Below are 26,401 nucleotides of genomic sequence, written 5' to 3' on the forward strand. Positions count from 1 at the left end.
AATCATTAAAATCCCATTTAGATAGGCTGGGACTCACCTGAGGGTGCAAGTTTGAAACCAGTGGCTCTGGTCCCAGATTTGAAAAGCCCAGAAGTACTTTTAAATAGATTTAAATATTAGAAAGGTGACCAATCAAGCTCCCAAGGTAAGCAGCTCAGTTGTGTCACTCATGTCAACCAACCCCTTCCTACAAAGGGCTCACTGGAGATGCCAAGCTCAGGGCCCCCAGGGAGTCCCTCCTGCTCCAGTAGCTCTGGCAGAGCCTGGCAGGACCCCGTTCCCTGCCATCCCTCCCTGGGACAAACCTGAAGAACCCACCCCTGCCACCCAACCCTGTGAGACTCACCTAAAAAATCCACATTGAGACACCAATCCCTGCTGATGGACAGGGAGGACTGACCAGCCCTTCCACCAACCTCCCAAGCACTGAAACCAATCCCTAAATCAGGAATTTGAATGCTGGTTCTCTGCCACCCCCTGATCACACAAAGACTTCACTGCTAGAGAGCTTTTCCCCCCTTTTTTTTTTTTTCCATGCTAGGAAGTGCCACCACAGCTCAGCTCCAGGAGGAGAAAATTAAACTGCAAGCTGTTTTTTTATCAACTCCTGGCATTCTGTTCCCCTTTTTGGGTTCCCACCTGTGGCTTTTGCAGCAGGATTTGTCCCAGGGCTCAGGGGCAGCTCCTGCCAGCAGGGATGCAGATGGGGAGCAGAAGGCAGCACCTCCCCCAGGACAGGCTCTCAGATATTCCATGTGACATGGGAACAGAGCCAAGGGATCCCAGCTCTTGTGCCAGGGGAGGGAAGACACAGCCAAGGATGGTCTGGCTGTGAAAGGGAAAACACACAAAGAAGCTGAAAAGTGCTAATTTGTGTTTCTGTGCTCCAGCAGCTCCCTCCTCTGCCTGCCCTTCCCAGTGTGGATGGTTTGCTCCCTGCAAGCAGCTCTGTAATGGCCAGGCTTTGGTACTTAAATGCCTTAATTAGATATGAAAACAATTAGAGAGGAGTATTCTCTTCTGACATCCACAGGCCTCAAGACAGAGAGCAAAGGGGGCAAACCCATCCCATCGCGTCTGTTGGATTGTTTTGGAAGCTGAACAGAGGAAAGGGCAGCCCCACTGGAGATGCAGAGGACACTGCAACTGCTGGACAGCTGTGAATCCTTCAGAATTCCCTGTTATGGCAAAGCAAGCCCAAGGGAGCAGCCCCTGCCACGCTGCTGCTCAAGTTCTCCAGAGAAAAATTCCCTCTTGGCACTTGGGCAGCATTTCCACAGTGGAGGTTCCAGAGAAGGGCTGGGGAAGCAAAGAGGTGGGTCAGGAGAGCAATCCTCAAAGTGCTCCACTGCTTGTTCAGCAGTCCATGTTCCCACCAGCCTCCCTTAATTTACATAAAGAGACACATCCATTTCCATACACAGCATGTCAAGAACGTTTTTGAAGGCAACAAACTCAGACCATTGAAACCACTCAGGTATAAATCCAATTTTAATTGTCAAGCTCACGTCTTGCTCCAACATTCAACGCAAGGATCAAAAACTACAGAGGTTGGAGAGGAGAATTTTATTCTCTCCCCAGTTTCTGATCGTTTTGGCAGCTGTCAAAAAGTAACTTCCACAAATCCACTCATTCCAGCAGCTTTTTCCCTGCCTTGTGGTCCTAGGTGAACACTGTGGGCTCTCCCAGTGGCTCATCTTTCCCACCCAGTTCTTTGGCAACAGTTACACAGAGCATTGTGCGTATATAAAGAGCTTATCATAAAAACTTCTTGTACATTCTACTTGTCTGAACCTTCACAGAAGTATTAAAGTGCTCAATCAACTCTGAACAAACCCTCCTTCCCTGGCCAGCCCACTTCCTGGAGACGCCTGCAACGTCAGCAAAACCAGAAGCAAACAAGGAGAGAAAAGGCGTGAAAAATAAAAAATAATCCTCTGCAGGGCCATGAAAACCCTTTAGGAGGAGACAAGAGGCCTCCACACATCTCCCTTCTGCCCAACACATTGGAGAAATGGGTCCAAATGTTCAACCAGTCTAAGCCAGCACAACCTTTTTTCCCCCAAGTTGTGCTGATTTCCCCTCAGTTGATTTTTTGGGGCCCCTGTAGAATGCAAACCCTGCAAGACAGAACCCTACGGAGGATACAAAGGAAACACAAACACTGAAGACATACTGGTAAAGCAAAGTAAAAGATACAAACAAGAGCTGTGATGGATATTTAACCCTCCCTGCTACATTATCTTGGCAACACCACCTGAAATTGCTGCTTTCACAGAGGTTTGAATGGGGATGTTTTGGTCCTTTAAGTGGGGCATGGAGGGGACATCTCAAACTTCCTCTGGCACTCCTGCAGCCCAGTTCACCCCACTGTGTCTCTGTGCTGCTGGAAATCCCACCCAGAGCCTCTGCCCTTCCTCAAAGAGAACCAAAGCCACATTCCCTTGGGCACATCCTCCCCAAAACAGGATTTAAAGGTGACTTCCCCCCCTCCCCGTGGAGAGCAGAGACACCAGAAATTCACCCCCAGGCCCCGTGAGTTTTGCAGCTTTACTCATCCACAGGATGACACCTCTGACTGGAGCTTTGTTTTAAATCTTTTGACATCTGTATGAAAAATGTTATTTCAACCTCATCAGGCCTTTTGCCCTGCCTGTCTCACAGCAGGTACTGAACTGTTGGCTGTCACCTGTCCTTTTTCTGTTCACTGGAGATCAGACATCCTTGTGCCACCCCTGAGATCCTGCTGGCCCCCACTGCCACACACAGGCCTTGGTAACAGCTCTTGGTGATGATTCCAGCCCAGAGGTGACTCAAAAGCCAGGGCATGTTGAGGAAGGTGGTCAGAAACCACCCACAGGTTTCCACCTGCTGTCTTGTCCCTTGTCAGACACAGCAAGACACCCCTCCTGCTGCCTCTGAACACCAAGTGACCTGCTCTGATGCACTGGGGGCTCATCCTCAGCAGCCCCACGAGATAAAACTGGTGGCACATGAAGGTCACGTTTTAAAGATCACCTCGTGTTGTTTTGCTTGCTAAGCTGAGGGCTTTGCCCTGTGATCCCTCAGGGATACATAAACCATGTTCTTGGGAACACTCCCTGCCCTGCTCCCTTCCAGACACGAAGGGTTTTGGAAGAAAAGGAAAAATTAGGTTTTCATACTTGCTTGAGTGCTACAGGAAGGTTAAATACCTCCTGATATTTAGTGCAAATACACCAAATCTTCAGTGGTTTGAGCCTGGCTTAGTTTCAGCACAGCTTTACACCCAGTGCCTTCCTCCCTCATGACAGGGATGGTCTTCCCCAGGATGCAGAGGATGGGTGGGAGGAACCCACCCATCAGTGGGGCACAGGCTGGTAAAAGTCCTGTACCATTTACTGGGCAAGCAACTGGTAAGAAACACTTCTCTATGCTGATATATTTGCATTTCATTGTCTGTAACTCTTCCTCTCTCGTTTCTCCTGCTTGGAAAGAGTTTCATCCTCGAGGCCCACAATTTTCTGGACACTTCACCTCAATCTGGGATGTGCAGCAAAGGGGCAAGCACTGAACTAAAGGGCAGCTTTTGCTTCACAGTACTCAAAAAAAAAATAAATCTAACCATAGCACAAGCCAAATTAAAGCAACTGAAATATAAAAGACAGGCAGAAGTTAAATTCATCCAGAAATATAACATAACATCTGAGAGTGGGGGAAAACTGGAGATCAGCTACAAAACAAACAGTGAAATGACCAACAAATATTGATTAGGTGAGAGAGGGAAACTTCCATTGCATTCTGTACATTAAAATTAAATGCAAAATTCACATGTTGGAGCATCAAGACAGGATGATGAAGGTCTGAAGCCACAGGAGGAGGAAAGCAAAGGAACATCTTGAACAAAGCAACACAAGAACAAAAACAGTAACTGAGCAGCTTCCAAAGGAAAAAAAGTGCCCATGTCTCAAAATGAGAAAAAGCAGCACTGAAGCAGAGAACAAGTAATATGGTCAAGACATCCTGGGTAACACTGAGTGCACAAAACACTTTGGATATTTGGAAAGAATCAGGCCTATTCGTATATCTATGCAAAATATATACACAAATCCATATGTATATATGTACACATAGGCACTCCTGTACATATGTATATGCAACCCTCACACAACTGCCCTGGGACAAGTGTCACACTGTGGGTGCAAGTTGTGCAAAAACTACAATTCTGGGTTTGACTAGTGAGAAGGAATGGCAGAAACCCCAAAATAATTCCCCAAACAGCTCAGCCCCAGACGTGGTTTCATTGACATCGCCATGAGAGCCCAATCTCTGAGTGTTTCCATTCCAAGCATTCATCCAAAGCTGGGGATTGTATCAGCACATCTTACAGCTGTTTCCAAACCCACTGATGTGAAAAGAGGGGCCAGAAACCTCTCCTGACATCAGTGGTTTAGCATGAGGCTGTCCCACCCTGAAAACCAAGCTGGGAATACTGGATGCATGGGAAGTTCAACTCAAAGGCCAAGTCAAGACTCTCATCCTGCCAAAGAAGGGTCAGTTAGTGTCCTTAGTATTTGAGAAGGAGAGGATGTGGTGCAGAAAGACACAAAGGGCTTCCTCCCACCCTGGAAGAAGGGAACATGGAACTCTGGATTCATGTTCCAGCCACACAGACATGCTCATCTTTGGGGTTTCTGGGGTTGGGCTGTGGGAAGGAGCATTTTCCATAAGGCTCACTCGCCTCACAGCTCCCAAGAGCATCGTCCTCCCAAGCCCAAGGCTGACCTGGAACGCTCCAGCATTCCCTTGGGCTCTCAGGTGGGTGCTGCCCACGCCATGGGAGAGCAGAGAGAAAAGGGGGGAAGGAAAGAAGTGCATTGGACTGTCCTGTGCCTCGGCAAAGCCGCCTGTTCCCACTCCAGAAGGGCTGTCCTTGCTGCTCCACACGGGCAGGACCACACTTAGTGCTCTGCATCCATTGCATCCAAGTACTTGGCTTCGATGATCCTCGGAAGCAGGTTATACCTGAGGTGGAACCAGAGAAACAGCGTTAGTTGGTGGCCATGGAACACTCTCTGTCTGTCCTAAGACTCTCAGCTGAGTTTGGCCTCCAGTTGGAAGGGAGAATAATTGGGACACAGCAACTGAAAGGAAGTTCTGGCCAGGTGGGGGTTGGTCTCTTCTCCCAGGCACTCGGCAATAGGACAAGGGGGCACGATGGGCTCAAGCTCTGCCAGCGGAAATTGAAGTTGGAGAGCAGCAAAGACTTCTTTGCAGAGAGATTGCTCAGACATTGGAATGGGCTGCCCAGAGAGGGGGTGGATTCCCCATCCCTGGAGGTTTTTCAACTGAGATTGGCCGTGGCACTGAGTGCCATGATCTGGTAAAGGGAGTGGAGTTGGGCCAAGGGTTGGACTTGATGATCTGGGAGGTCTTTTCCAACCCAATCCATTCTGTGATTCTATGAAAAACAACCAACCCTACAAGCAAACACAGCACTTGTTCAAAGCTCCTTCTGGAAGGACCCTCCTCCTTTCTGTTAAAAAGGAAAAAGACCATCCTCATCCTCACAGGAGAAAAGTCGCTTTCCTCAAGTGCTCTGTCACCACAAAGTCTTCAAGGTGTCAAAAATGTCCCAGCCCACCCACAGCTACACTCCTGGTCTGTGCTGGGGCACAGGTAGTGCCTTCCTGCTGCCTCCAGTTTGCAAATGGAACTGTCACTTTGCCAAGAATCCCCATTTATTTCTGATTTCTACTTCATTCATCACTGGCTGGCTCAATCATACACCTGCACCAGGTCAGTCCTTTCAGCTCTCACCACAACAGAGCTTTGTCAGAGAAAGCAGAAGGTTTGGTCTTTGGAGAAGCACCAAATACACCAGCAAGACTTGTTACCTTGGCAAGGAAAAAAGGAAGAGCCTTGACTTGCATTTTTCCAGTTGCTGGCAAAACTCCATCCCTGGCTGGTGACTGGATTCTCCACTGGATCATGGAGACAGTGATTCCCTTCCTTTTGTTTTGCTTTAATTTGTTTGTTTGCAAGAACACCCTCATGAATTAATGTATTTGGGTGACAAAGGTGTGGTGGTGCTGTAACAATATCTCAGAAGTTGCTTTTGGTAAGTCCTGCTGCTTCTTTAGTGTCCCACTTTCCCTTGCTTACAATGGAAGTTTTCCCTCAGCTGTTAAAACAAGGCACAAAGCACCACAAAGCCAGTTTGAGACTTTAATAGCTGTGCAAGAGATCCCAAATTCAGCTACTTCTGAGAAGTACCAAAATCTCCTTAAATAGATCCATCAGAGAGTAAAATGCTTGAGAGCTGTGGGAGCACAGATAAGGAGCACAGAGAACTTGGGAAAATGATGATTCTTCTCTGAGCAACCAAAGGAGTCATCCCAAAGTTCTGTATCCAAGGCAGCAACCAGGGATACCCAAAGATCACATTTTCCTCCAGTATAATAATGCATTTTAATGCCTTCTCATTGTCTATCACATTAAGAGTGGTCCCTGACCACTGACAATGCACATCATGTGTCTAATGCTGTTGGACAGGTGGGAATGGGGTTTGGGACAAGGCTGGTGTTCTGGATAGGACCCCAAGCCATGTCTCACTCATTTGTGTTTGATTCGTGACCTGGCAATGTCCCATCTCATCTTTCTCCTTTCACTTCTTAAAGAAAGTAGAAAAATAAAAAGGAAAATACATCTATAATTTCTTCCACTCTGCCTCATCCATTTAGAATGCCAAATCCTTGGAAAAAGTCATTAACTACAGAGCTCATGGATCATGGTGCTGCCTTCTTGGGTGGAGGCCACAGAAACTACACGAAGGCAAAAGAAAGCTGAGAAAGGGAAAGCCAAGGGCAAATTTCTGTGCTGTGCCAGGGAGCAGCAGGGCTGATTATCCAGCTCCTGGGAAAGCACTGCTCTGGAAGGAGAAAGGAGTTAGCAACAGAGACAGTATGAGGAGGTATAATACTTTATATATATATATAAAAGTATATGAGAGTATAGTATTTGCACCACGAAATTATCTAGCTCTTATTACAAAATGAGATTTTTTGACAGTGAATTCTCTCCAACTACTTTAGTTTGTTACACTATGGCCAATAATTGGCTGTTTGGTAAAGAGTATCCCATGTTTTCTGGTTTTTGTGCTGAGCTGTCCTGAGTGGAAACTTCCCATTCCCAGCAGGGTCCATCACCCAGCACTGCACAGAGCTGGAGTATTTACCAGCCACTCACCCAAAGTCACACCACAGTGAAGGGCAGGTGAGAGACTCCAACCCCAGGAACAAAGATTTCAGTGTTTTCCAGGACTGTTTGTCTTTAAAAACCCAGCCCAAACAGCTCTGACCTGATCCTGTTGAAAGCCATGGTAGCTTTGACATTTGCTTTTGGTGTAGAAAGAACTGGACCCCTTTTTATCAGCCAAGGAAAACATTACAACAGCTGCCTTTGGAAATTATCACACCCTGAACTTGGAGATCAGGGAGAAGATCTCTGAGACTGCAAACTCAAAGTCAACCAGAGATCACTGGGTGCCATGCTGGCCTAAAAATACTCAAATGGACTGGAAGCAGATCTGTTCCTCCCAAGATCTTATTATGGCTTCTCATTATATCCAAAGGATTGAGAGCATGAATGATTTAACTGGAGAATGATGGGCAGTCACTGCTAATGAACACTGAGGAAGAAGTGAGTTTAATTTCTCAACACCCAAGATATTGTGGGGCCCTCCCAGTTTTAGAGATCATTTTAAGACTCCCTGTGGCCAGTTTGACCTGACTGACCACTGGCAGTGGCTTTCAGCAGTGCAGGAGGTCTCTGAGAGATAAGGATTCCTCTTAGGAGAAGTTTCCAGCTCTGCTCTGAGGACTGGCCTCAGGAAATCAAATTGCACAGTAATGAGGAACATTATCAAACACCACCTGGAGGGAAGGTTCAGACTGAAGCTGCTCAGGAAGAGCAGGCATTCAAGAAGAGTTTTTTGCCTCTAAGTAGCTGGAAGAGCAGCACCTGCCACCCAGACCCCCCTGTACAACTCCCAGCACCAGTGAAATCACAGGCTCTCTGCACAATTCCTCCTCAAGCCTGAGCAGCTGGTGAAGAAGAGGTTACCACCATCCACCTCCAGGAGCTGGTCAGTCTGGGAAGTCCTGGCTACCCCTTGGAACCACTCAGACTTCACAGAATAGCTGGGGTTGGAAGGGACCTCTGGAGAACCCCCAGTCCAACCCCACTGCCAAGGCAGGGTCACCTTGCACAGGTGACACAGGGACAGGTCCAGGTGAGTTTGGGATGTCTCCAAACAGGGAGGCTCCACATCCTCCCTGGGCAGCCATTCCAGGCTCTGCAAGCCTCAGTGTAAAAAAATTCTCCCTCGTGTTGAGATGGAACTTGTTGTGTTTTATTTCATGGCCATTGCTCCTCGTGGGCAGCACCAAAGGGAGTCTGGCACCATCCTCTGACATCCCTTGGAGGTATTTGTATGGATTGATGAGGTTCCCTCTGTCTTCCCTGTAGACTAAACAGGCCCAGCTCCAACAGTTTCTCCTTCCCTTGGGCTTCCACCAGTCCAAGTCTGGAGGCAAAAATCACAGGAGACAGGAAAGAAAAAAAGGCTGCCAAGCTTCATACCTGATGGGGATCATCCCTATCATGATGAGTGGGAAGATCATCTTCATGTAGGGCAGCGGTGACATCCCAAAGCCACAGAGGATGAGGAGCTGCAGGACCTGCAGGCCTGTGAAGTAGTGGATCTTCCTCTGGGGCACCCTGCGGATGTAGTGGGTCGGAGGGTACGCAGTCTGCAAGAGAGGAGGGCACATCAGACCTGAACCTGTGAGGGCACAGCGTGGCACAGGCCTGGGGACACCAGGGGTGGAAGGAAGTCATAGATTTCCACACATACTGTAGCGACACCAGGGTCCCTCACAGGTTCAAGGTGGGATTTAGAGGTGTGATAGTTTGATCCAGGCCTTTTCCTGGTAAACAGATGTAACTAAGGAGGGGCTTATCTCTTTGATATTCCTCACCCATTCTTTCCCCTCCCAGGGGACAGAGGAGGATAGAAGACCAGAGATAGGAAGTTGAGCTCTCTCTTGGGTTTCAGGTGAGGGTGGAGTGCAGAGGGCTCTGGGCTGCTCTCGGTCCCTTATCAGAGCCACCCAGAGGATTGGGGAAAAGACATGAGTGAGACCCCCACATGACAGGAAGGGGCTACTTCTTCTAAGAGTGGTTGGTGGGATTGTATTGTACTGGTTTACTTAGTGGGTGGGTGGGGGTGTTTTTGTATCCATTGCTTTTTGTTTTGGCTCTCTGTCACCCCTGTTTTCCCCTTCCCTTTCCCTTTTCCCTATTATGGGTGCAAATTGTATACATATAATTGTAGACATTTAGAGAATATACATATATATATATATATACACACTGACTTAGCTCAGCTTCTTTCAAGTTTGTTTGGTTTCCCCCCCCCCTTTCCTTTTCCCTGCTTTGAGGAATGGGGGGAGAAGGAGGGGGCGGCTCGAGCCGGGGTGAAACCAAGACAAGAGGGTTAAACCACCACGTGCCTCAAACCACAGCACTGGCAGCAACAGCCACAGCATGACTGGGCACTGGGAGCCTGGAGGGGGGAACACACACAGAGCCAGGACTGCCCTTGGGAGCATCTGGAGTGCAGCGTCAGATCCTGATAAGGCCACTAATGAGATTCCCCTGAGAAGCACTGTCAGGGCTCTGCAGTAGCACCCCAAGTGCCTGTGGGCTGTGCAGGGGGTGCTGGGCAGTGTCTTCTTGATGGGTTCTCCACCTGGAAACCACCTTATTTTACAGCCTTTCCTCCATAAGGCTCCATCCTTGCCCCTGGTGCTCCCATCTCTTGACTGAACCCCAGCAGGGGAAAAGCAGCAGATGAGACCAGGGAGGTGCAGGAAGAGGCTGTGCTCAGCCTGCAGTGATTATCTCCACTCATTTTTGAGGAATAAGGGGGGGGGGAAAGTGACATTAATAGGCTAAATATGGTGGTTTCTTCTTGCAGTTCCTTGCTCATGTCTGAGCACGGGCTTTGAGTCACTGTCTATACATCAATGAAGAGTATGAGTGACTGTCTGCTGGCACTGCTACAGCCTCAATGGGCTTCAGATTGTGCCATGACTCATTAAAAGCTTTCCAGAAAACGGAGATCTCCATATTCGAGGATACTTTCTTAATTTTCCAAACTCAAGCTTGGAAAATTCCACACATAATTTGCACTAAACCCAGAAGGAATAAGTCACATACCTCGGTAGCTACTCAATCCTCATTCAAAAACTGACATGACAAATGTAACCTTCACCCAAACTGCACAGTTTTAACTTCTGGGATGTAATATTAGAGATAAGATAGATTAGCAGGAATGCAGAGCCAAATATTGGGCTCATTAAGCCCTTGACCCTTGTTACAGAAGAGAAGAGGAGCTGGAGACTCCCTGTTGCTCCCAGGTACCTCCTGCACTGAAAACCAACACCTTTTTAGCACCTGTAATAGAGATAGCTCAAAAACATCTTTTCCAGGTGTGTTTTCCTCCCACATCAGACAGGTTTCACTAATTAGCTCAGTTGGTTAAAACTTGGTTGTAATAATGCCAAGGTCATGGGTTCAATCCCCTGTGGGGGCCATTGACTGAAGAGTTGGACTCGATGATCCCTGTGGGTCCCTTCCAACTCAGAATAGTCTAGGATTCTAATGCAAATAATTTCATTTTTAGTTTAAAATCCCATCTTGGGGTATTTCACACAAAATGAAAGTGAAAAATTCAGCAAAAAAGTTGCCTGTCTGAAGCTTTGTTGTGGAAACCAAAGACCACTGCTAATGTTACACTTTTTAATATTTTACATTAGTGTTTTTTAAAAAATGAAGACACTCTGCAGGTGACCAAACACTCCAGTGGGGTTGGAAAACTCCTAAGCCTGGAGAGCTCAGGGTGTGAGCCCAACTCCCAGGTGTGCTGTCCCATCCCAGGTACCTGTTCCTTGAGCAGCAGGGCCACCCTTTCAAAGAGCTGGTTGCCATCAATGGAGGTCAGGGCAATGTAGAGGAAGAGGCCATAAAGGACGGGCTTTGGGATCCACTGGAGAGGGAACGGGAGCAACAGGAGCGAGAGCCCCACCAAGAAGTTGGCCACGAGGCTCGTCAGACGTGTCTCCTTCACACTCACGATCCTGGGGGCAAGAAAACAGGGTCACGTCAGGAAAGATCTTGAGGGGCTGGAGCAGGGCCAGAGAAGAGCAACAAGGCTGGAGAAGGGACTGGAGCACAAGTGCTGTGGGGAGAGGCTGAGGGAGCTGGGGGTGTTTAGCCTGGAGAAAAGGAGGCTCAGAGGTGACCTCAGCACTGCCTGGAACTCCCTGAAGGGAAGTTCTGGACAGGTGGGGGTTGGTCTCTTCTCCCAGGCACTCAGCAATAGGACAAGGGGGCATGATGGGCTCAAGCTCTGCCAGAGGAAATTGAAGTTGGAGAGCAGAAAAAACTTCTTTGCAGAGAGAGTGCTCAGGCATTGGAATGGGCTGCCCAGAGAGGGGGTGGATTCCCCATCCCTGGAGGTTTTTCAGCTGAGCTTGGCTGTGGCACTGAGTGCTATGATCTGGTAAAGGGACTGGAGTTGGACCAAGGGTTGGACTTGATGATCTGGGAGGTCTTTTCCAACCCAATCCATTCTAGAATTCTATGAGGGCAGGGGGATAACACCCCAGAACCCTGGGAAGTTTGTCCCTGCTCCGTGGCGGGGCAGGACACGTGCCACTCGGGAAAGGGAAGCTCATCTCCACCACACTGAGAGCAGCATTTCTGGCTCCGTGCTGACACCAAGCAGGCAGAGCCCTGCTGGATCCAGGCCAGGCTCTTAATCCACAGCTCAAACACAGCAGCTGGAAAAAGGCCAAATTTCCCTTCTGCAAAGCTCTGCACATCCTACCCTGAACTAAATTGCCCTCTACACTGATTCTGTTTAGCACAATGCAATAAAAAAACCCAACAAAAACATAAAACAAACAACAAATCAAAACAAACCAGGCAAGAATCCTCTTTCTGGGCAGGAATCCTTCCCTGGGTTTACCCAGTGCATATTCAATTGGCTTCTATCCCAAAGAAAACTCCTTGACTTCTCCAGGAACTAATGAACCTCTTGGAAACAAAAGCAGCAGCGTCTGCACCCTCCTGACAGCGACTCAGCATTTCTGACGGCACGAGGAGCTCTTTGCATGGCGGGGAATGCTGAGAGCACCACGCAGGGATCCAACTCTGCTGTGGCACCAGCGCTTGTGCTGCAAATGGCTCATTACCATGCAAAACATGTAATTAATTAATGCAAATTTTCCAGAGCTGACAGGCCACAGATTGATTTTTTTTTCTTTCTTTCAGGGGGAGACTGACAGGAAAGCACGGAGCAGCTTTCAGAACCTACTCCAGGGGAGGTGGCTTTGTTTTCTTTTCACTTCCAACTCAACCTATGAGCACCTCCTAGTTTAAAAAAAGGAAAAAAATTCCCAGAAACAATAGGAGGAAAGAAACCCCTCATCTGTCAAGATTACTTACAAAGAGAGAAAAAGAGGATTCTTAACTTTTTTTAAAAAGAAGATAAATCCATCAATGCAGTGGATAAGCCCGTGAGTAAATCCCCCTAATATCAGGCAAAAATTGGTGCTTTGGTGCCATTTAGTGACCTCATTCCCTGGATGAGACCCCTCATATTCTGGATTAACCCTGTACACAAACTACTCTGAGGATTAACACAAAAGACCTATCGAAACACACCTCCCTCCTTTACATGTGCACTGCTGGGACTTTCTAATACCTTCTGTCCTAAAGAAGATTGCTTCCCAGTGAATTATTTCAATACTAAGATGATTTGCTTCCCACTGAATTATTTTAATATCAAATTGGAGAGTTTTACCCATGAGTAAGGTCAGGTTGAACTTCAGATCTGTTTATACATTCAAGGAGCAGAATGAAGCTCTGGGTAGGAAGGAGCATTCCACACCTGTATTTGGAGAGGGAGGGAAAGGGCAGCAGCCTAAAGCTTGCTCTGAGGATTTGAAGAACAGTCATGAGACCTGAGGAACAACCCAAACCACAAACAGCACCCAAAGTGCTGAGGACACCGCTGGAATTCCTCAGTAAGCGATGGGGCAGATCATACACCTTATCCAGGATTACCAGGACAGGATGCACAGAGGTGTTAACCTTTCAGTGACCTTTGAGGGGGTTTAAACAGCAGAAACCACAGCTGGGATCCTTCCAGCAGATTTTGTTTGGATCCACTTGCAGGTCTCCTGTGTCAGGGAGTCCCTGCCTGTGCCTGGAGAAGCTGAGGGAAAGCAGAGCACTTCACTCTTGCCAGCTCTGGTAGAACTGGGACAACACCTCAGTGGATATAATTTGGCATCTTACCTATTGCCTCCAGGTCTGGATCACCACAGAAGTCTTGGAGAGGAGCAGAGCCAAGCAGCTTAAAGTGTTAACTGCAAGTGCTCACCCAGAGTAATCTCAGAGTGTGACCAGGAGTGGTCAGGTGACTTCTGAGCCACCAGAACCCCTTCAGTGGCCCAGGGAAGCAGGAGTTAAACCATCCACTGGCTGAGTTAGCTGAGTTAGCCTCACCCAGGCAGAGCAAGAGCTTCCCTGGTGTCACCATTAGGCAGCTTAGAGAGGAAGGATTTCTGCTGTTCCAGGCCAAGGTCTAACCCATCAGTGTGGGTGCTCAGGACCTGCAGGCACACACAGGTCTGCAAGTGAATCACAGAATGGATTGGGTTGGAAAAGACCACTGTGTTTGATCACACACAAGATGTACTGCAATGACACTGCCAGGTCCTGCTTATGCCACTTATCAGTTTGGAATATTTTATCAGAGCACAGTTAAAATTGCTCATAATTGATCGAACATGACATCTTTGAACATGATATTCCCAGCCTTAAATTGGTGTTCTTGTTAATTCTAAAACACTGCTCTTATTTCCAGGGTAAGGACATCACAGTCACGTTAAATGAACAGAGGAAACCCTGATTTCCATGTGTTCAAAACCCCGTTTGGTCCTTGAGGAAACAGCTCCAGAAATTCTGTGCTGTGATGGAAATGAAGCAATTAATGGAGATTAAAGAGTATAAATCCAGGCTCATTTCCCCCAAATCCTTTAAATATGGCTGGTGTGGGATTAGCTATTGCCAAACTTCTTCATGTGAGTAACAAGAGCCTGTTTGCAAACTGACACAGGAAACTCAAATCATTACTCTACAGGGGAGAAGAAAATTCTGCTTCCATTGCGGCAGATCTTTATCCTTGTTTGTGTCACCATCCTGTGAGAGCTTTGATTTGAGTGCAGGAAAGGAGCCTGCCAAGGGAGACAGAGCTCATTGTCTAATTGAGCTTCATTTTGTTTCTCCTGCAGCAGAGCTGGCTGAGAGGGAAAAAAATGGATTAAAAAAAAAGAGATGACTCCACTGCTTGGAGCCTCGTGTTATAGCTCAGTGCTTTGCAGAGAACAAAAAGGTTTGGTCTCCAGGGGAGTTCAAAGCACTAGGAAATCCTCATTCCCTTCTTCACTCCCAATATCCAGCTCACAGCAGCGATTTGCCTCCAGCAGGGAAGAGCTGTGCCCTGAGGGAACACCCTCAGGAAGGTCAGGGCATCCCTCAGCTGTTCCAGGAGACTCACTGGAGCCACATCGAGGTCAGAGTGGCCAAAGATGCCTCTCTCAGGCTCATTTTTGGGCAGCTGGGTGAAGGAGCAAAGGACAAGGGCAAAACCAGTCCTTAACTCAGGCAGGGGATTTGGCTTAGTCATGGAAAAGCCAGAAAGCAGAATTAGGATGGTGGAAAAATAGGGCAAAAGACACCAGGTTTTAAAACTGACACCAGGAGACAGGAGGGAGGCTTGGCATGTGGGTTTCCAAGTGGGAATTCTGCAGCTCTCAAGGAAATGGAGCACAGAGGGATCCCAGAGCAGATCCTGGACACGAGGAGCAAGGGCATGGAATGAAACCCTGCAGAACTGAGATTTCAAAGTTCATTGTATTCTAAATAGGATTTAGCATTTGTTATATTCACAGTACCAAACCTGCCAGAGCTCCAGGAGCATTTGGACAATGCTCTGAGGCACTGGGGGGATTGTTGAGGTGTCTGCAGGGCCAGGAGTTGGGCTGGATGGTCCTCGTGGGTCCCTTCCAGCTCAGGATATTCTGTGATATAGTTGGGAAGAACTGACAGCAACACATTCTAAGGGGAATATGAACTCAAGGGGCTGATCTCCCAGGAAAAATCTGCAGAAGAGTTGCAGGGAGCAGCAGGACTCAGCAACTTTCAGATGTGGAAGGTGGAATCTGTCCATCCCTGAGCCAAAAAGCAGCTGTGCCTGGCTGGGCTGGGCCAGCTGGCACCAAGGACAGAGGTCAGGCCAGACTGGAATTAAGACAATGCCACTCCATCTCCCAAAGTAAAAGACCACTTAGCCTCACTTTTAGTAAGTGGCAACTCAGAAAACAAAACCAATGCAGGCTAATTAAAACTAATGGCATGTGAGTGGAAATTACCACTTCTGTGGTAGAAGCACTCAGCTGTAACACACAGATCAAACAGGCCACACAAGCAGCAGGTTTCCTGAGAAACAGGGGTTTACTGTTTTGTTTTAATAGGTCTCTCTAAGAATTTGTTTCTTAGAACAGCAAAGAACTTGGCCTTAAATAAAAAGCTGTGACCCCAGCACAGCTTCACATTTGCTTTTGCTTAAAGCCAAGGGAATTTAAGCATCTCACCCTCCCCAAAATGGGGTGGAAGGTGTTATGGGAGCTCGGAAACAACGGTGCATTTTTCCCGCCCTTTGTAATAACCACCAGGCAGGTTTCAGGCAATGAATCAGAGCTTGGATTCTTTCTGGTGGAGACATCTGGAAAGATGCAGCCAAAGCCCCTCCTGAGCTTCCCACAAGGATAAAGCTGAAAAGGCCTTGGCTGACTCTTCCAGAGTGGGTGGAATTCCTGTAGGATGATGCCATGTATTGTTTAGAGCAGGAATTTGTGTCTGTCCTGTAGGAAGCCCTTCAGTGAAGGGGATGAAGCCAAGGCAGGGCTCACACTGGCTGAGGTGACCTCATTTGGAGCATTTCTCACCACACAAGTCTTGAAGACGACATCGACCTCCCCGACCACTCAACCTGCTGTTCCCAAAGGGCTGGGAAACCAAATCCAAGGCACCCCCAGAGCTCCTACTCACGTCTCGTAGATGTGGCCGCTCTCCACCCTCTCCTCCACATAGGCCAGGGCACGGACGTGCATGGGGGAGTGCGGGAATGCCGCGTGGATCCATGGCAGCCCGAACACCGACAGCCCTGTGTTGATCAGTGCCACGAGCAGCAGGTCCCAGTGGTAGGCTGTGCCCTTCACCAGCCTGAAAGGAGGTTTCTGTTAAAACCTACACCTGGGGCAAACACCACAGGCTGAGCCTTGAGGGAATATGTTCAACACTCAAGTGCTCTTCCATGTTCCACACCTCCAGCGTTAGGTGAATGCCAAAGGCAGTGACATGTGGTGGTTGGCTCCCAAACTGGAGGGGACAATGCTGAGCAGAAAGGCAGCCCACTAAAATAACGGCCCATGAGAATCCCATCAGCAGTTTGCTCCCACATTTACAGTAAAACCCCACATTTATGTTTGTTAGCAGAGGCCGTGGAGGGAGTGGTTAAAATCCTCAGCACTGGCTGACAAACTGACACTGAACTTTCTCATCCGTCTCGTTTTTAACCCTGATCTCCCTCCTTCCCCCATGAGGGGAACACGTGCCTGAGATGCTGCAGTAAGCCCCTAATTATGTAATTGCTACTGCATAATAAGAAAATGGGACAGGAATTCATTAAACTTCAGCTCCTCCTTGGTAGTCACAGAATCATGGAACGGATTTTAGAATGGTTTGGGTTGGAAGGGATCTTAAAGATCATCTTGTTCCACCCCCTGCCATGGGCAGGAACACATCCACAAGCCCAGGTTGCTCCAAACCCCATCCAACCTGGCCCTAAATGATTCCCTCAAGGAATGTGACCACATCCAGTTTGCAAGGACCGCTAAGAGCAGCACTAACACTGAACTCACATCTAGTTTGACCTTGCCATATTTTTCCAACATCTGTCCCTTCCCTGAATATTCCCATCTGGTACCAACTGTTCAGATATTCCCAGTAAAGTTCAGGAAATAGGCTGGGGAAGGATTCAGCTCTCAGGTTTTAAGACCCAGCTGAAAGGCTGTTTCTGCCTGGCCATCCTCACACAACACAAGGCATCAGCTGAGTTGCTCTCTGGGAACCATCAACCAGAGAAGGAACACTCTTTAGGTGTCTTGATGCCACCCACAGGAGCTCTGTTCAACACCTAAGCACAGACTTGGAGCCATCTAAGATATTCTATGTCATGAAGCACTTGGAGCTGCCAGACTTGACCCAGCACATGAACATCTGTGCCCAGTATCTCCCTCAAGGAGCAGCAGATGCCATTGTTTGGGCAGCAGAAACCCTGGGTGGGGTTCAGTTTGGGAACAAAAGGACTTGTCTCAGTGGGAGTGCTCCCCTCCATTGATGAGGAGGCCACGGGGTGACCAGGTCAGGTAGATGTCTACACTGCAATGCCTCTGGAGCTGGAAGGTGCTGGCAGGAAGGGTGGGATTGTAAACACGCTTCCTGTGTTGGCTCCTGCTTTCTCAGAGCAGAGGCACCCTCAGCATCCCCAGGGTTATTGTGTCATTGTCCTGTCTGCCCTTTCAGAGGGCTCCAAGCACAAAGGTTATACAACAACCTGTTGGAGAGAGCCCAGAGAAGGTCACCAAGTTGATCAGAGGGCTGGAGCACCTCTGCTCTGAGGAAAGGCTGAGAGAACTGGGATTGTTCAGCCTGGAGAAGAAAAGGCTTTAGGGTGACATAATGGTGGCCTTCCAGGACCTGAAGCGGCTACAAGAATGGTAGAAAGTCCTTACAAAAGCATGGAATGACAGGACAAAGGGGAATGGCTTCAAACTGGCAGAGAGTAGGTTTAAGATTTGATATCAAGAAGGAATTCTCAACTATGAGGCCCTGGCACAGGTTGGGCAGAGAAGCTTTGGCTGTCCCATCCCTGAGAGTGTCCAAGGTTGGATGTATGGAGTTCTAAACAATCTGGTCTAGCAAAAGCTGTTGGAAGCAGACAATCTTTAAGACCCCTTCTAATCCAAACCACTCCATGATGATCTGACAGGACACTGCATCATCCAGCCCTGTGTGTGGTGTACATCTGCTCTGAGCAATGGCCAGGCCTCTCTGAGCTTGTCTAGCTCAGCAAAGACCTGGCTGCCTCATCCTTGGTTACCTTCACACTGCCCAACCACCCTTGGACTGTCCTACACACCTGCTCTGACTATTCTTCTGCAAAACACAGCAGGTAAAAACATCTTTTCCTGTTTCCTTCCCTCTTTCTGCAGAAGAAAACAACTACCCCTAGTAAGACCCCAAGAGCACATTCTCCATTTGGCTGGTACAAATGACAGCATTTTATTTCTGTGGTGGCACCACAAATACAAGGGGTCAAGTCCTAGTTTTTCCATCTCTAAAAACCCACACCCTAAGACCAGAGCAGCATCAACTCAGCCCTGTAAGGAGACATTCTGGAAAAAATGCCAAACTATGAACAACTCCAAAGAATATTTCACATTTCTTACGGACACTCTAGTGGAAAATAGCAAAAGTTTAGAAGAAATTCATATGAGCAAAGGGATGACCCACTTACAGATTTATGCAACACTTAAAGGGATATAATAGAGATAAGAGGTGGTCAAAGGAAACTAAATTAGTGTATCTGAGTTGGAGCTTGTCTCCTCTCCCCTAATTCCCTGTGACTCCAGGACAACGTGGAGAATGTTAATGTGCATTATTATGCAAGGAGAGAACCCTCCCACACACTACACTGGCAAAAAATCCTTGGAGACACGGTAGTTTCCCTGGAAAAAACCTCATACGCGTTCATTCTCCACATCACATCTGACTGCAGCCAGCACAAAAACATCAGAGGGAATATTTCAATAGCAGCATCTCCAGTTTGCACATAAATGAGACTTATCAGACTTAGTGTTTTATTTCACTTCCACCTCTTTCAGCTGGGAACTGACAGCTCCAAACACTCCTGGTGTTCAGCTGCAGCACATCCTGCTATGGCATTTATGTAGGTCACTGACTGCTCATTTGCAACTAGAGCAATGCAAGTGTCCACATGTGTCAGGCACTCCCTAAATACCTGGAGGTACATCCACAGACCTTGAGCCACACTGAATATCTACTTAACATTCACTGTGCTGCATCTTGGCTCCCAAAGCTCTTCCTGAAAAACATCTCAAGACTTTTAGGGGAGAGAAAAAAAAAGCGATGCGAAGAAGGTGAAGAACCACCAGGCTGAGGTGATGAGCGAATGGATGCTTTGAGTTTCTGGCTCACTGCCACAGTGCTGGGCTCTGGGGATGGCCAGGAGTGAAGGAGCAGAGTCACCTTCACCTGTGACAACAGGAGCTGTGAAATCCATGCCCTGAAGGTATTTCCTGATGCCCTGGGTGAGCAGCGCTGCCCCAGCCCCAAGTGTCACATGTGTCACCTGCCCTGGGTGAGCGGTGCTGTCCCAGCCCCACATGTCACCAGTGTCACCTGCCCTGGGTGAGCAGAGCTGCCCCAGCCCCACATGTTACCTGCCCTGGGTGAGCAGCACTGCCCTAGCCCCACGTGTCACCTGCCCTGGGTGAGCAGAGCTGCCTCAGCCCCACGTGTCACCTGCTCTGGGTGAGCAGAGCTGCCCCAGCCCCATGTGTCACCTGCCCTGGGTGAGCAGAACTGTCCCAGTCCCACGTGTCACCTGCTCTGGGTGAGCAGAGCTGCCCCAGCCCCACGTGTCACCTGCTCTGGGTGAGCAGAGCTGCCCCAGCCCCACGTGTCACCTGCCCTGGGTGAGCGGTGCTGTCCCAGCCCCACATGTCACCAGTGTCACCTGCCCTGGGTGAGCAGAGCTGCCCCAGCCCCACATGTTACCTGCCCTGGGTGAGCAGCACTGCCCTAGCCCCACGTGTCACCTGCCCTGGGTGAGCAGAGCTGCCTCAGCCCCCTGTGTCACCTGCCCTGGGTGAGCAGAGCTGCCCCAGCCCCACGTGTCACCTGTCCTGGGTGAGCAGAGCTGCCTCAGCCCCACGTGTCACCTGTGTCACCTGCTCTGGGTGAGCAGTGCTGTCCCAGCCCCACGTGTCACCTGCTCTGGGTGAGCAGAGCTGCCCCAGCCCCACGTGTCACCTGTGTCACCTGCTCTGAGTGAGCAGAGCTGCCCCAGCCCCACGTGTCACCTGCTCTGGGTGAGCAGAGCTGCCCCAGCCCCACGTGTCACTTGCCCTGGGTGAGCAGAGCTGCCCCAGCCCCACGTGTCACCTGCCCTGGGTGAGCAGAGCTGCCCCAGCCCCACGTGTCACTTGTGTCACCTGCTCTGGGTGAGCAGAGCTGCCCCAGCCCCACGTGTCACCTGCCCTGGGTGAGCAGCACTGCCCCAGCCCTGCGTGTCACCTGTGTCACCTGCTCTGGGTGAGCAGAGCTGCCCCAGCCCCACGTGTCACTTGCTCTGGGTGAGCAGAGGTGCCCTAGCCCCACGTGTTACCTGCCCTGGGTGAGCAGAGCTGCCCCAGCCCCACGTGTCACCTGTGTCACCTGCTCTGGGTGAGCAGAGCTGCCCCAGTCCCACGTGTCACCTGCCCTGGGTGAGCAGTGCTGTCCCAGCCCCACGTGTCACCTGCCCTGGGTGAGCAGAGCTGTCCCAGCCCCACGTGTCACCTGCTCTGGGTGAGCAGAGCTGCCCCAGCCCCACGTGTCACCTGCTCTGGGTGAGCAGAACTGTCCCAGTCCCACGTGTCACCTGCTCTGGGTGAGCAGAGCTGCCCCAGCCCCACGTGTCACCTGCTCTGGGTGAGCAGAGCTGCCCCAGCCCCACGTGTCACCTGCCCTGGGTGAGCAGAGCTGTCCCAGCCCCACGTGTCACCTGCTCTGGGTGAGCAGAGCTGCCCCAGTCCCACGTGTCACCTGCTCTGGGTGAGCAGAGCTGCCCCAGCCCCACGTGTCACCTGCCCTGGTGAGCAGAGCTGTCCCAGCCCCACGTGTCACCTGCCCTGGGTGAGCAGAGCTGCCCCAGCCCCACGTGTCACCTGTGTCACCTGCTCTGGGTGAGCAGAGCTGCCCTAGCCCCACGTGTCACCTGCTCTGGGTGAGCAGAGCTGCCCCAGCCCCACGTGTCACCTGCCCTGGGTGAGCAGAGCTGCCCCAGACCCACGTGTCACATGTGTCACCTGCTCTGGGTGAGCAGAGCTGCCCCAGCCCCACGTGTCACATGTGTCACCTGCTCTGGGTGAGCAGAGCTGCCCCAGCCCCACATGTCACCCGCCCTGGGTGAGCAGAGCTGCCCCAGCCCCACGTGTCACCTGTGTCACCTGCTCTGGGTGAGCAGAGCTGCCCCAGTCCCACGTGTCACCTGCCCTGGGTGAGCAGTGCTGTCCCAGCCCCACGTGTCACCTGCCCTGGGTGAGCAGAGCTGTCCCAGCCCCACATGTCACCTGCTCTGGGTGAGCAGAGCTGCCCCAGCCCCACGTGTCACCTGCTCTGGGTGAGCAGAACTGTCCCAGTCCCACGTGTCACCTGCTCTGGGTGAGCAGAGCTGCCCCAGCCCCACGTGTCACCTGCTCTGGGTGAGCAGAGCTGCCCCAGCCCCACGTGTCACCTGTGTCACCTGCTCTGGGTGAGCAGAGCTGCCCCAGCCCCACGTGTCACCTGCTCTGGGTGAGCAGAGCTGCCCCAGCCCCACGTGTCACTTGCCCTGGGTGAGCAGAGCTGCCCCAGCCCCACGTGTCACCTGCCCTGGGTGAGCAGAGCTGCCCCAGCCCCACGTGTCACTTGTGTCACCTGCTCTGGGTGAGCAGAGCTGCCCCAGCCCCACGTGTCACCTGCCCTGGGTGAGCAGCACTGCCCCAGCCCTGCGTGTCACCTGTGTCACCTGCTCTGGGTGAGCAGAGCTGCCCCAGCCCCACGTGTCACTTGCTCTGGGTGAGCAGAGGTGCCCTAGCCCCACGTGTTACCTGCCCTGGGTGAGCAGAGCTGCCCCAGCCCCACGTGTCACCTGTGTCACCTGCTCTGGGTGAGCAGAGCTGCCCCAGTCCCACGTGTCACCTGCCCTGGGTGAGCAGTGCTGTCCCAGCCCCACGTGTCACCTGCCCTGGGTGAGCAGAGCTGTCCCAGCCCCACGTGTCACCTGCTCTGGGTGAGCAGAGCTGCCCCAGCCCCACGTGTCACCTGCTCTGGGTGAGCAGAACTGTCCCAGTCCCACGTGTCACCTGCTCTGGGTGAGCAGAGCTGCCCCAGCCCCACGTGTCACCTGCTCTGGGTGAGCAGAGCTGCCCCAGCCCCACGTGTCACCTGCCCTGGGTGAGCAGAGCTGTCCCAGCCCCACGTGTCACCTGCTCTGGGTGAGCAGAGCTGCCCCAGTCCCACGTGTCACCTGCTCTGGGTGAGCAGAGCTGCCCCAGCCCCACGTGTCACCTGCCCTGGTGAGCAGAGCTGTCCCAGCCCCACGTGTCACCTGCCCTGGGTGAGCAGAGCTGCCCCAGCCCCACGTGTCACCTGTGTCACCTGCTCTGGGTGAGCAGAGCTGCCCTAGCCCCACGTGTCACCTGCTCTGGGTGAGCAGAGCTGCCCCAGCCCCACGTGTCACCTGCCCTGGGTGAGCAGAGCTGCCCCAGACCCACGTGTCACATGTGTCACCTGCTCTGGGTGAGCAGAGCTGCCCCAGCCCCACGTGTCACATGTGTCACCTGCTCTGGGTGAGCAGAGCTGCCCCAGCCCCACATGTCACCCGCCCTGGGTGAGCAGAGCTGCCCCAGCCCCACGTGTCACCTGTGTCACCTGCTCTGGGTGAGCAGAGCTGCCCCAGTCCCACGTGTCACCTGCCCTGGGTGAGCAGTGCTGTCCCAGCCCCACGTGTCACCTGCCCTGGGTGAGCAGAGCTGTCCCAGCCCCACATGTCACCTGCTCTGGGTGAGCAGAGCTGCCCCAGCCCCACGTGTCACCTGCTCTGGGTGAGCAGAACTGTCCCAGTCCCACGTGTCACCTGCTCTGGGTGAGCAGAGCTGCCCCAGCCCCACGTGTCACCTGCTCTGGGTGAGCAGAGCTGCCCCAGCCCCACGTGTCACCTGCCCTGGGTGAGCAGAGCTGTCCCAGCCCCCCTTGTCACTTGTGTCACCTGCTCTGGGTGAGCAGAGCTGCCCCAGTCCCACGTGTCACCTGCTCTGGGTGAGCAGAGCTGCCCCAGCCCCACGTGTCACCTGCCCTGGTGAGCAGAGCTGCCCCAGCCCCACGTGTCACCTGTGTCACCTGCTCTGGGTGAGCAGAGCTGCCCTAGCCCCACGTGTCACCTGCTCTGGGTGAGCAGAGCTGCCCCAGCCCCACGTGTCACCTGCTCTGGGTGAGCAGAGCTGCCCCAGCCCCACGTGTCACCTGCCCTGGGTGAGCAGAGCTGCCCCAGACCCACGTGTCACATGTGTCACCTGCCCTGGGTGAGCAGAGCTGCCCCAGCCCCACGTGTCACATGTGTCACCTGCTCTGGGTGAGCAGAGCTGCCCCAGCCCCACATGTCACCCGCCCTGGGTGAGCAGAGCTGCCCCAGCCCCACGTGTTACCTGTTCTCCGGGGCGTTGGTGAGCGAGGCCACGATGTTCTGCTCGATGAAGAAGAGCATGGAGAGCAGGAAGCCCAGCCCCATGGCGCTCATCACCGACCCGATGGACAGGGACTGCACGGGTGCCAGCACGAACAGACTGTCCGACGTGTTGTAGTTAAACTTGGACACTGCCAAGAGCACAGGGGTGACGTCAGGAGGAACCTTCTTGTCCCACCACCCCCATGGGCTCTGTCCTACCCAAACCACCAACTACTGGGAGCCAATGCAGCCAAGCAGGCGTGATGCTGTGGCATGTGGGAGTCAGAAGGCCACGCAGAGGGGTCCATCTGGCTGTTTTGGTTTGCTTTTTTCCTCCATCCACTCAGAACTTGGCTGCTATCCTGATCTGACAGATCACTGCAAGTTCTAGCGAGGCATTACATGTGTTTGAGCAAAACAAAAGAGGGAAACTTTCCCTCTTTTGTTTTCCACAGATGCAAGGGGGTTTTAGGTTAGAAAACCTTATTTCTAACTAGCAGCTAATCAACTTGGGCATTTGAAAATTTCCTCATACCCAACAAAGCATTTTAGTATAAAGTGCCCCTATTTTCCTACAATTGGAAGCAATCCATGACTAGGGATAAATCACACATGGCCACACACCATTTTACAATCCAAGTGGATGGATGGTCATTGCATTAAAAAAAAAGCCATTTCTTATTTGTTTCCATACATTTCCTCACATCACCCACTCACGTCACTGCAGGACAATGCAATTCCTGTCCCCATTATCACTTCCTGATATGGAAAAGTTGATCCATCTGGCCAATGAATGGTGGCTCATTTTTAGATTTCCTTATGTGACCTAGAGCTGCCCAGATGCTCTGCACCATTTCACCTAAACTGGAGACAAAGAGGACAGACTGGGACCATCAACTATGTTGGTATGACTGGCAACAACCCTTCCTGCATGATAATTACTCTGCCCTTTGTTGTTTGGCAGAAATTGTTGACCCTCCCTATTGTAGGAGAGACACACTTTAGGTTCATTGAGAAGATCCATTTGGATAGTTTTTCTGGAGCAAAAACTTGACTCAACCTCATTTGATTTGGGTTTTGAATAAACTCAATCATGGGGAAATCTGAGCTCTTGGAGCAGTTTGTGAAATTACACTGGAAGAACCTTGCTATTTTCTAGCAAAACCTTTGTAGGATTTCATTTCTCTTTTCCATAAATCCCAGCATTGCAGAGAACAAAAACAGAACTTACTTTCAATTTCCTTGAAGATGTAGGAACCCACAACAGAGAAAGTCAGAACGGAGATGGGTAAGGCACAGTCGGACAGGATCTCACGGACTCTGGCATGCAAATATGGGCTGCAGTTGGAAGACAAAACCACTCCATCAACACCACAGGGACTGACAACCACAACCCAGACAGCATCAATGCTCTAACAGGTGAAATTCTGTCCCATCCTGCAATTCTAAAGAGATGCTTGGAGTGAAGAACTGGTCTAATTCAGTCCTGTGAAATCTACAGCCTTTGAAGGTTGGTGACAGCATAAGGAAAACACAAGGAAACAAGAAACTAAGCTGGAGAAAAGCCCTCCAAGCACCCATCTGTGTGTCACTTCCACTTTAATTAATTGCTTACTGCATTTCAAGTGAGGAACTGTAAGAGCAAGTGGAGTAAAATCCAGATCAGAGCTGGGCATTTAACTCCCAAAAGAACATTAAAATAGACCTTCAGCACCATCAGGGATTTTTTGCCCACCAAAATGGTTCAATGCCTATTTGGAGGGAGTTACAGGGATTTCACCATGAATGCCATGGTTCACCCAAAGGCTTTTAGAAAGCCATTTGAGAGGCCAAACTGAATATAGGAGGGCACTGCTCAGTGACTGAACATCTTGATTTCCAAGGGGTCCACCAAGTTCAGGTCTAGCTTTGGCTTCCACCATCACTAATGGTTCTGGGTTACAAAACTAAGATTTAAGCCCTTAGCAATCCCTCACAGGTAATATGAAAGAACCAGAGCTCTAAGGCTGAAGCAACTCACCTTTTTTTAAACTGATAGAGCGTATGGCCAAGCCAAAGGGTACCCAACATCAACATGAGACTAAGCACAGCAGTTTCACGGCCATAATGCACGTCATGAGTGCATGTCTGATTCTCTAGGGACATGGATCTGCTCACTGATGAATTCATCAAGAAGGTCGTATTGATGCCCAGGCTTGGGATAGCATCAGCTCGTTCTTTTCCCAAGTAATTGTCTCCCGTGCGCCCATGGTAGTAATATTTCTTAAAAACTGTGCAAACAACCAACAGGCAAGCATTAGGATAGGATTGTGACAGTCAAAGCAAGTCAAATAAAGTGGTTCTTTCTTGCTTGGTCATGCAGTATTAACTCTATGCTTCACCAGGTTTATAGCTCTGCCTCTCAAGGTAGTGAAAAGAAATCAGAACTGCTTCTCTTACAGAGCCAGCACTTCACAGATGGGTTTTTTCACTTATTTTAACAGGTAAAAATTAAATTAATCTATAAAACAACATGTTTGAACTGGAAGGATTTCCAGTGGTAATTATTTAAGTGGTTTTGTTCCCAACAGTGGAATCATTCTCTTAAACATAGATATTTTTATATATAAACACCTACTCTGAGCATCCAGCTAAGCCAATTCCACCAGGGTTCCCTGAAAACAGCAGGAG

The 26,401-nt window shown here is 50.5% G+C and overlaps 1 protein-coding gene across 4 annotated transcripts in view; it reads right to left on the reverse strand.

The window, feature by feature from the left end:
- Window positions 1-1,473: 1,473 nt before the first annotated feature.
- Window positions 1,474-26,401, reverse strand: part of SLC4A11 (solute carrier family 4 member 11) — a 114,687-nt gene continuing 89,759 nt past the window's right edge. For 3 of the 4 annotated variants that reach the window (XM_071557078.1, XM_071557076.1, XM_071557075.1), the window contains 7 exons: window positions 25,752-26,001; window positions 24,963-25,069; window positions 23,712-23,880; window positions 16,228-16,401; window positions 10,988-11,183; window positions 8,623-8,792; window positions 1,474-5,004 (listed from right to left, as the gene is read on the reverse strand). In XM_071557078.1, the coding sequence (XP_071413179.1) occupies window positions 4,941-5,004; window positions 8,623-8,792; window positions 10,988-11,183; window positions 16,228-16,401; window positions 23,712-23,880; window positions 24,963-25,069; window positions 25,752-26,001 (1,130 nt within the window). In that variant the 3' untranslated portion in view covers window positions 1,474-4,940. The remainder of the gene's footprint in view (window positions 5,005-8,622; window positions 8,793-10,987; window positions 11,184-16,227; window positions 16,402-23,711; window positions 23,881-24,962; window positions 25,070-25,751; window positions 26,002-26,401) is intronic. The other variant, XM_071557077.1, reaches the window with a different exon arrangement.

This window comes from Pithys albifrons, chromosome 5 (assembly GCF_047495875.1).
Source record: "Pithys albifrons albifrons isolate INPA30051 chromosome 5, PitAlb_v1, whole genome shotgun sequence".
NCBI lineage: Eukaryota > Metazoa > Chordata > Aves > Passeriformes > Thamnophilidae > Pithys > Pithys albifrons.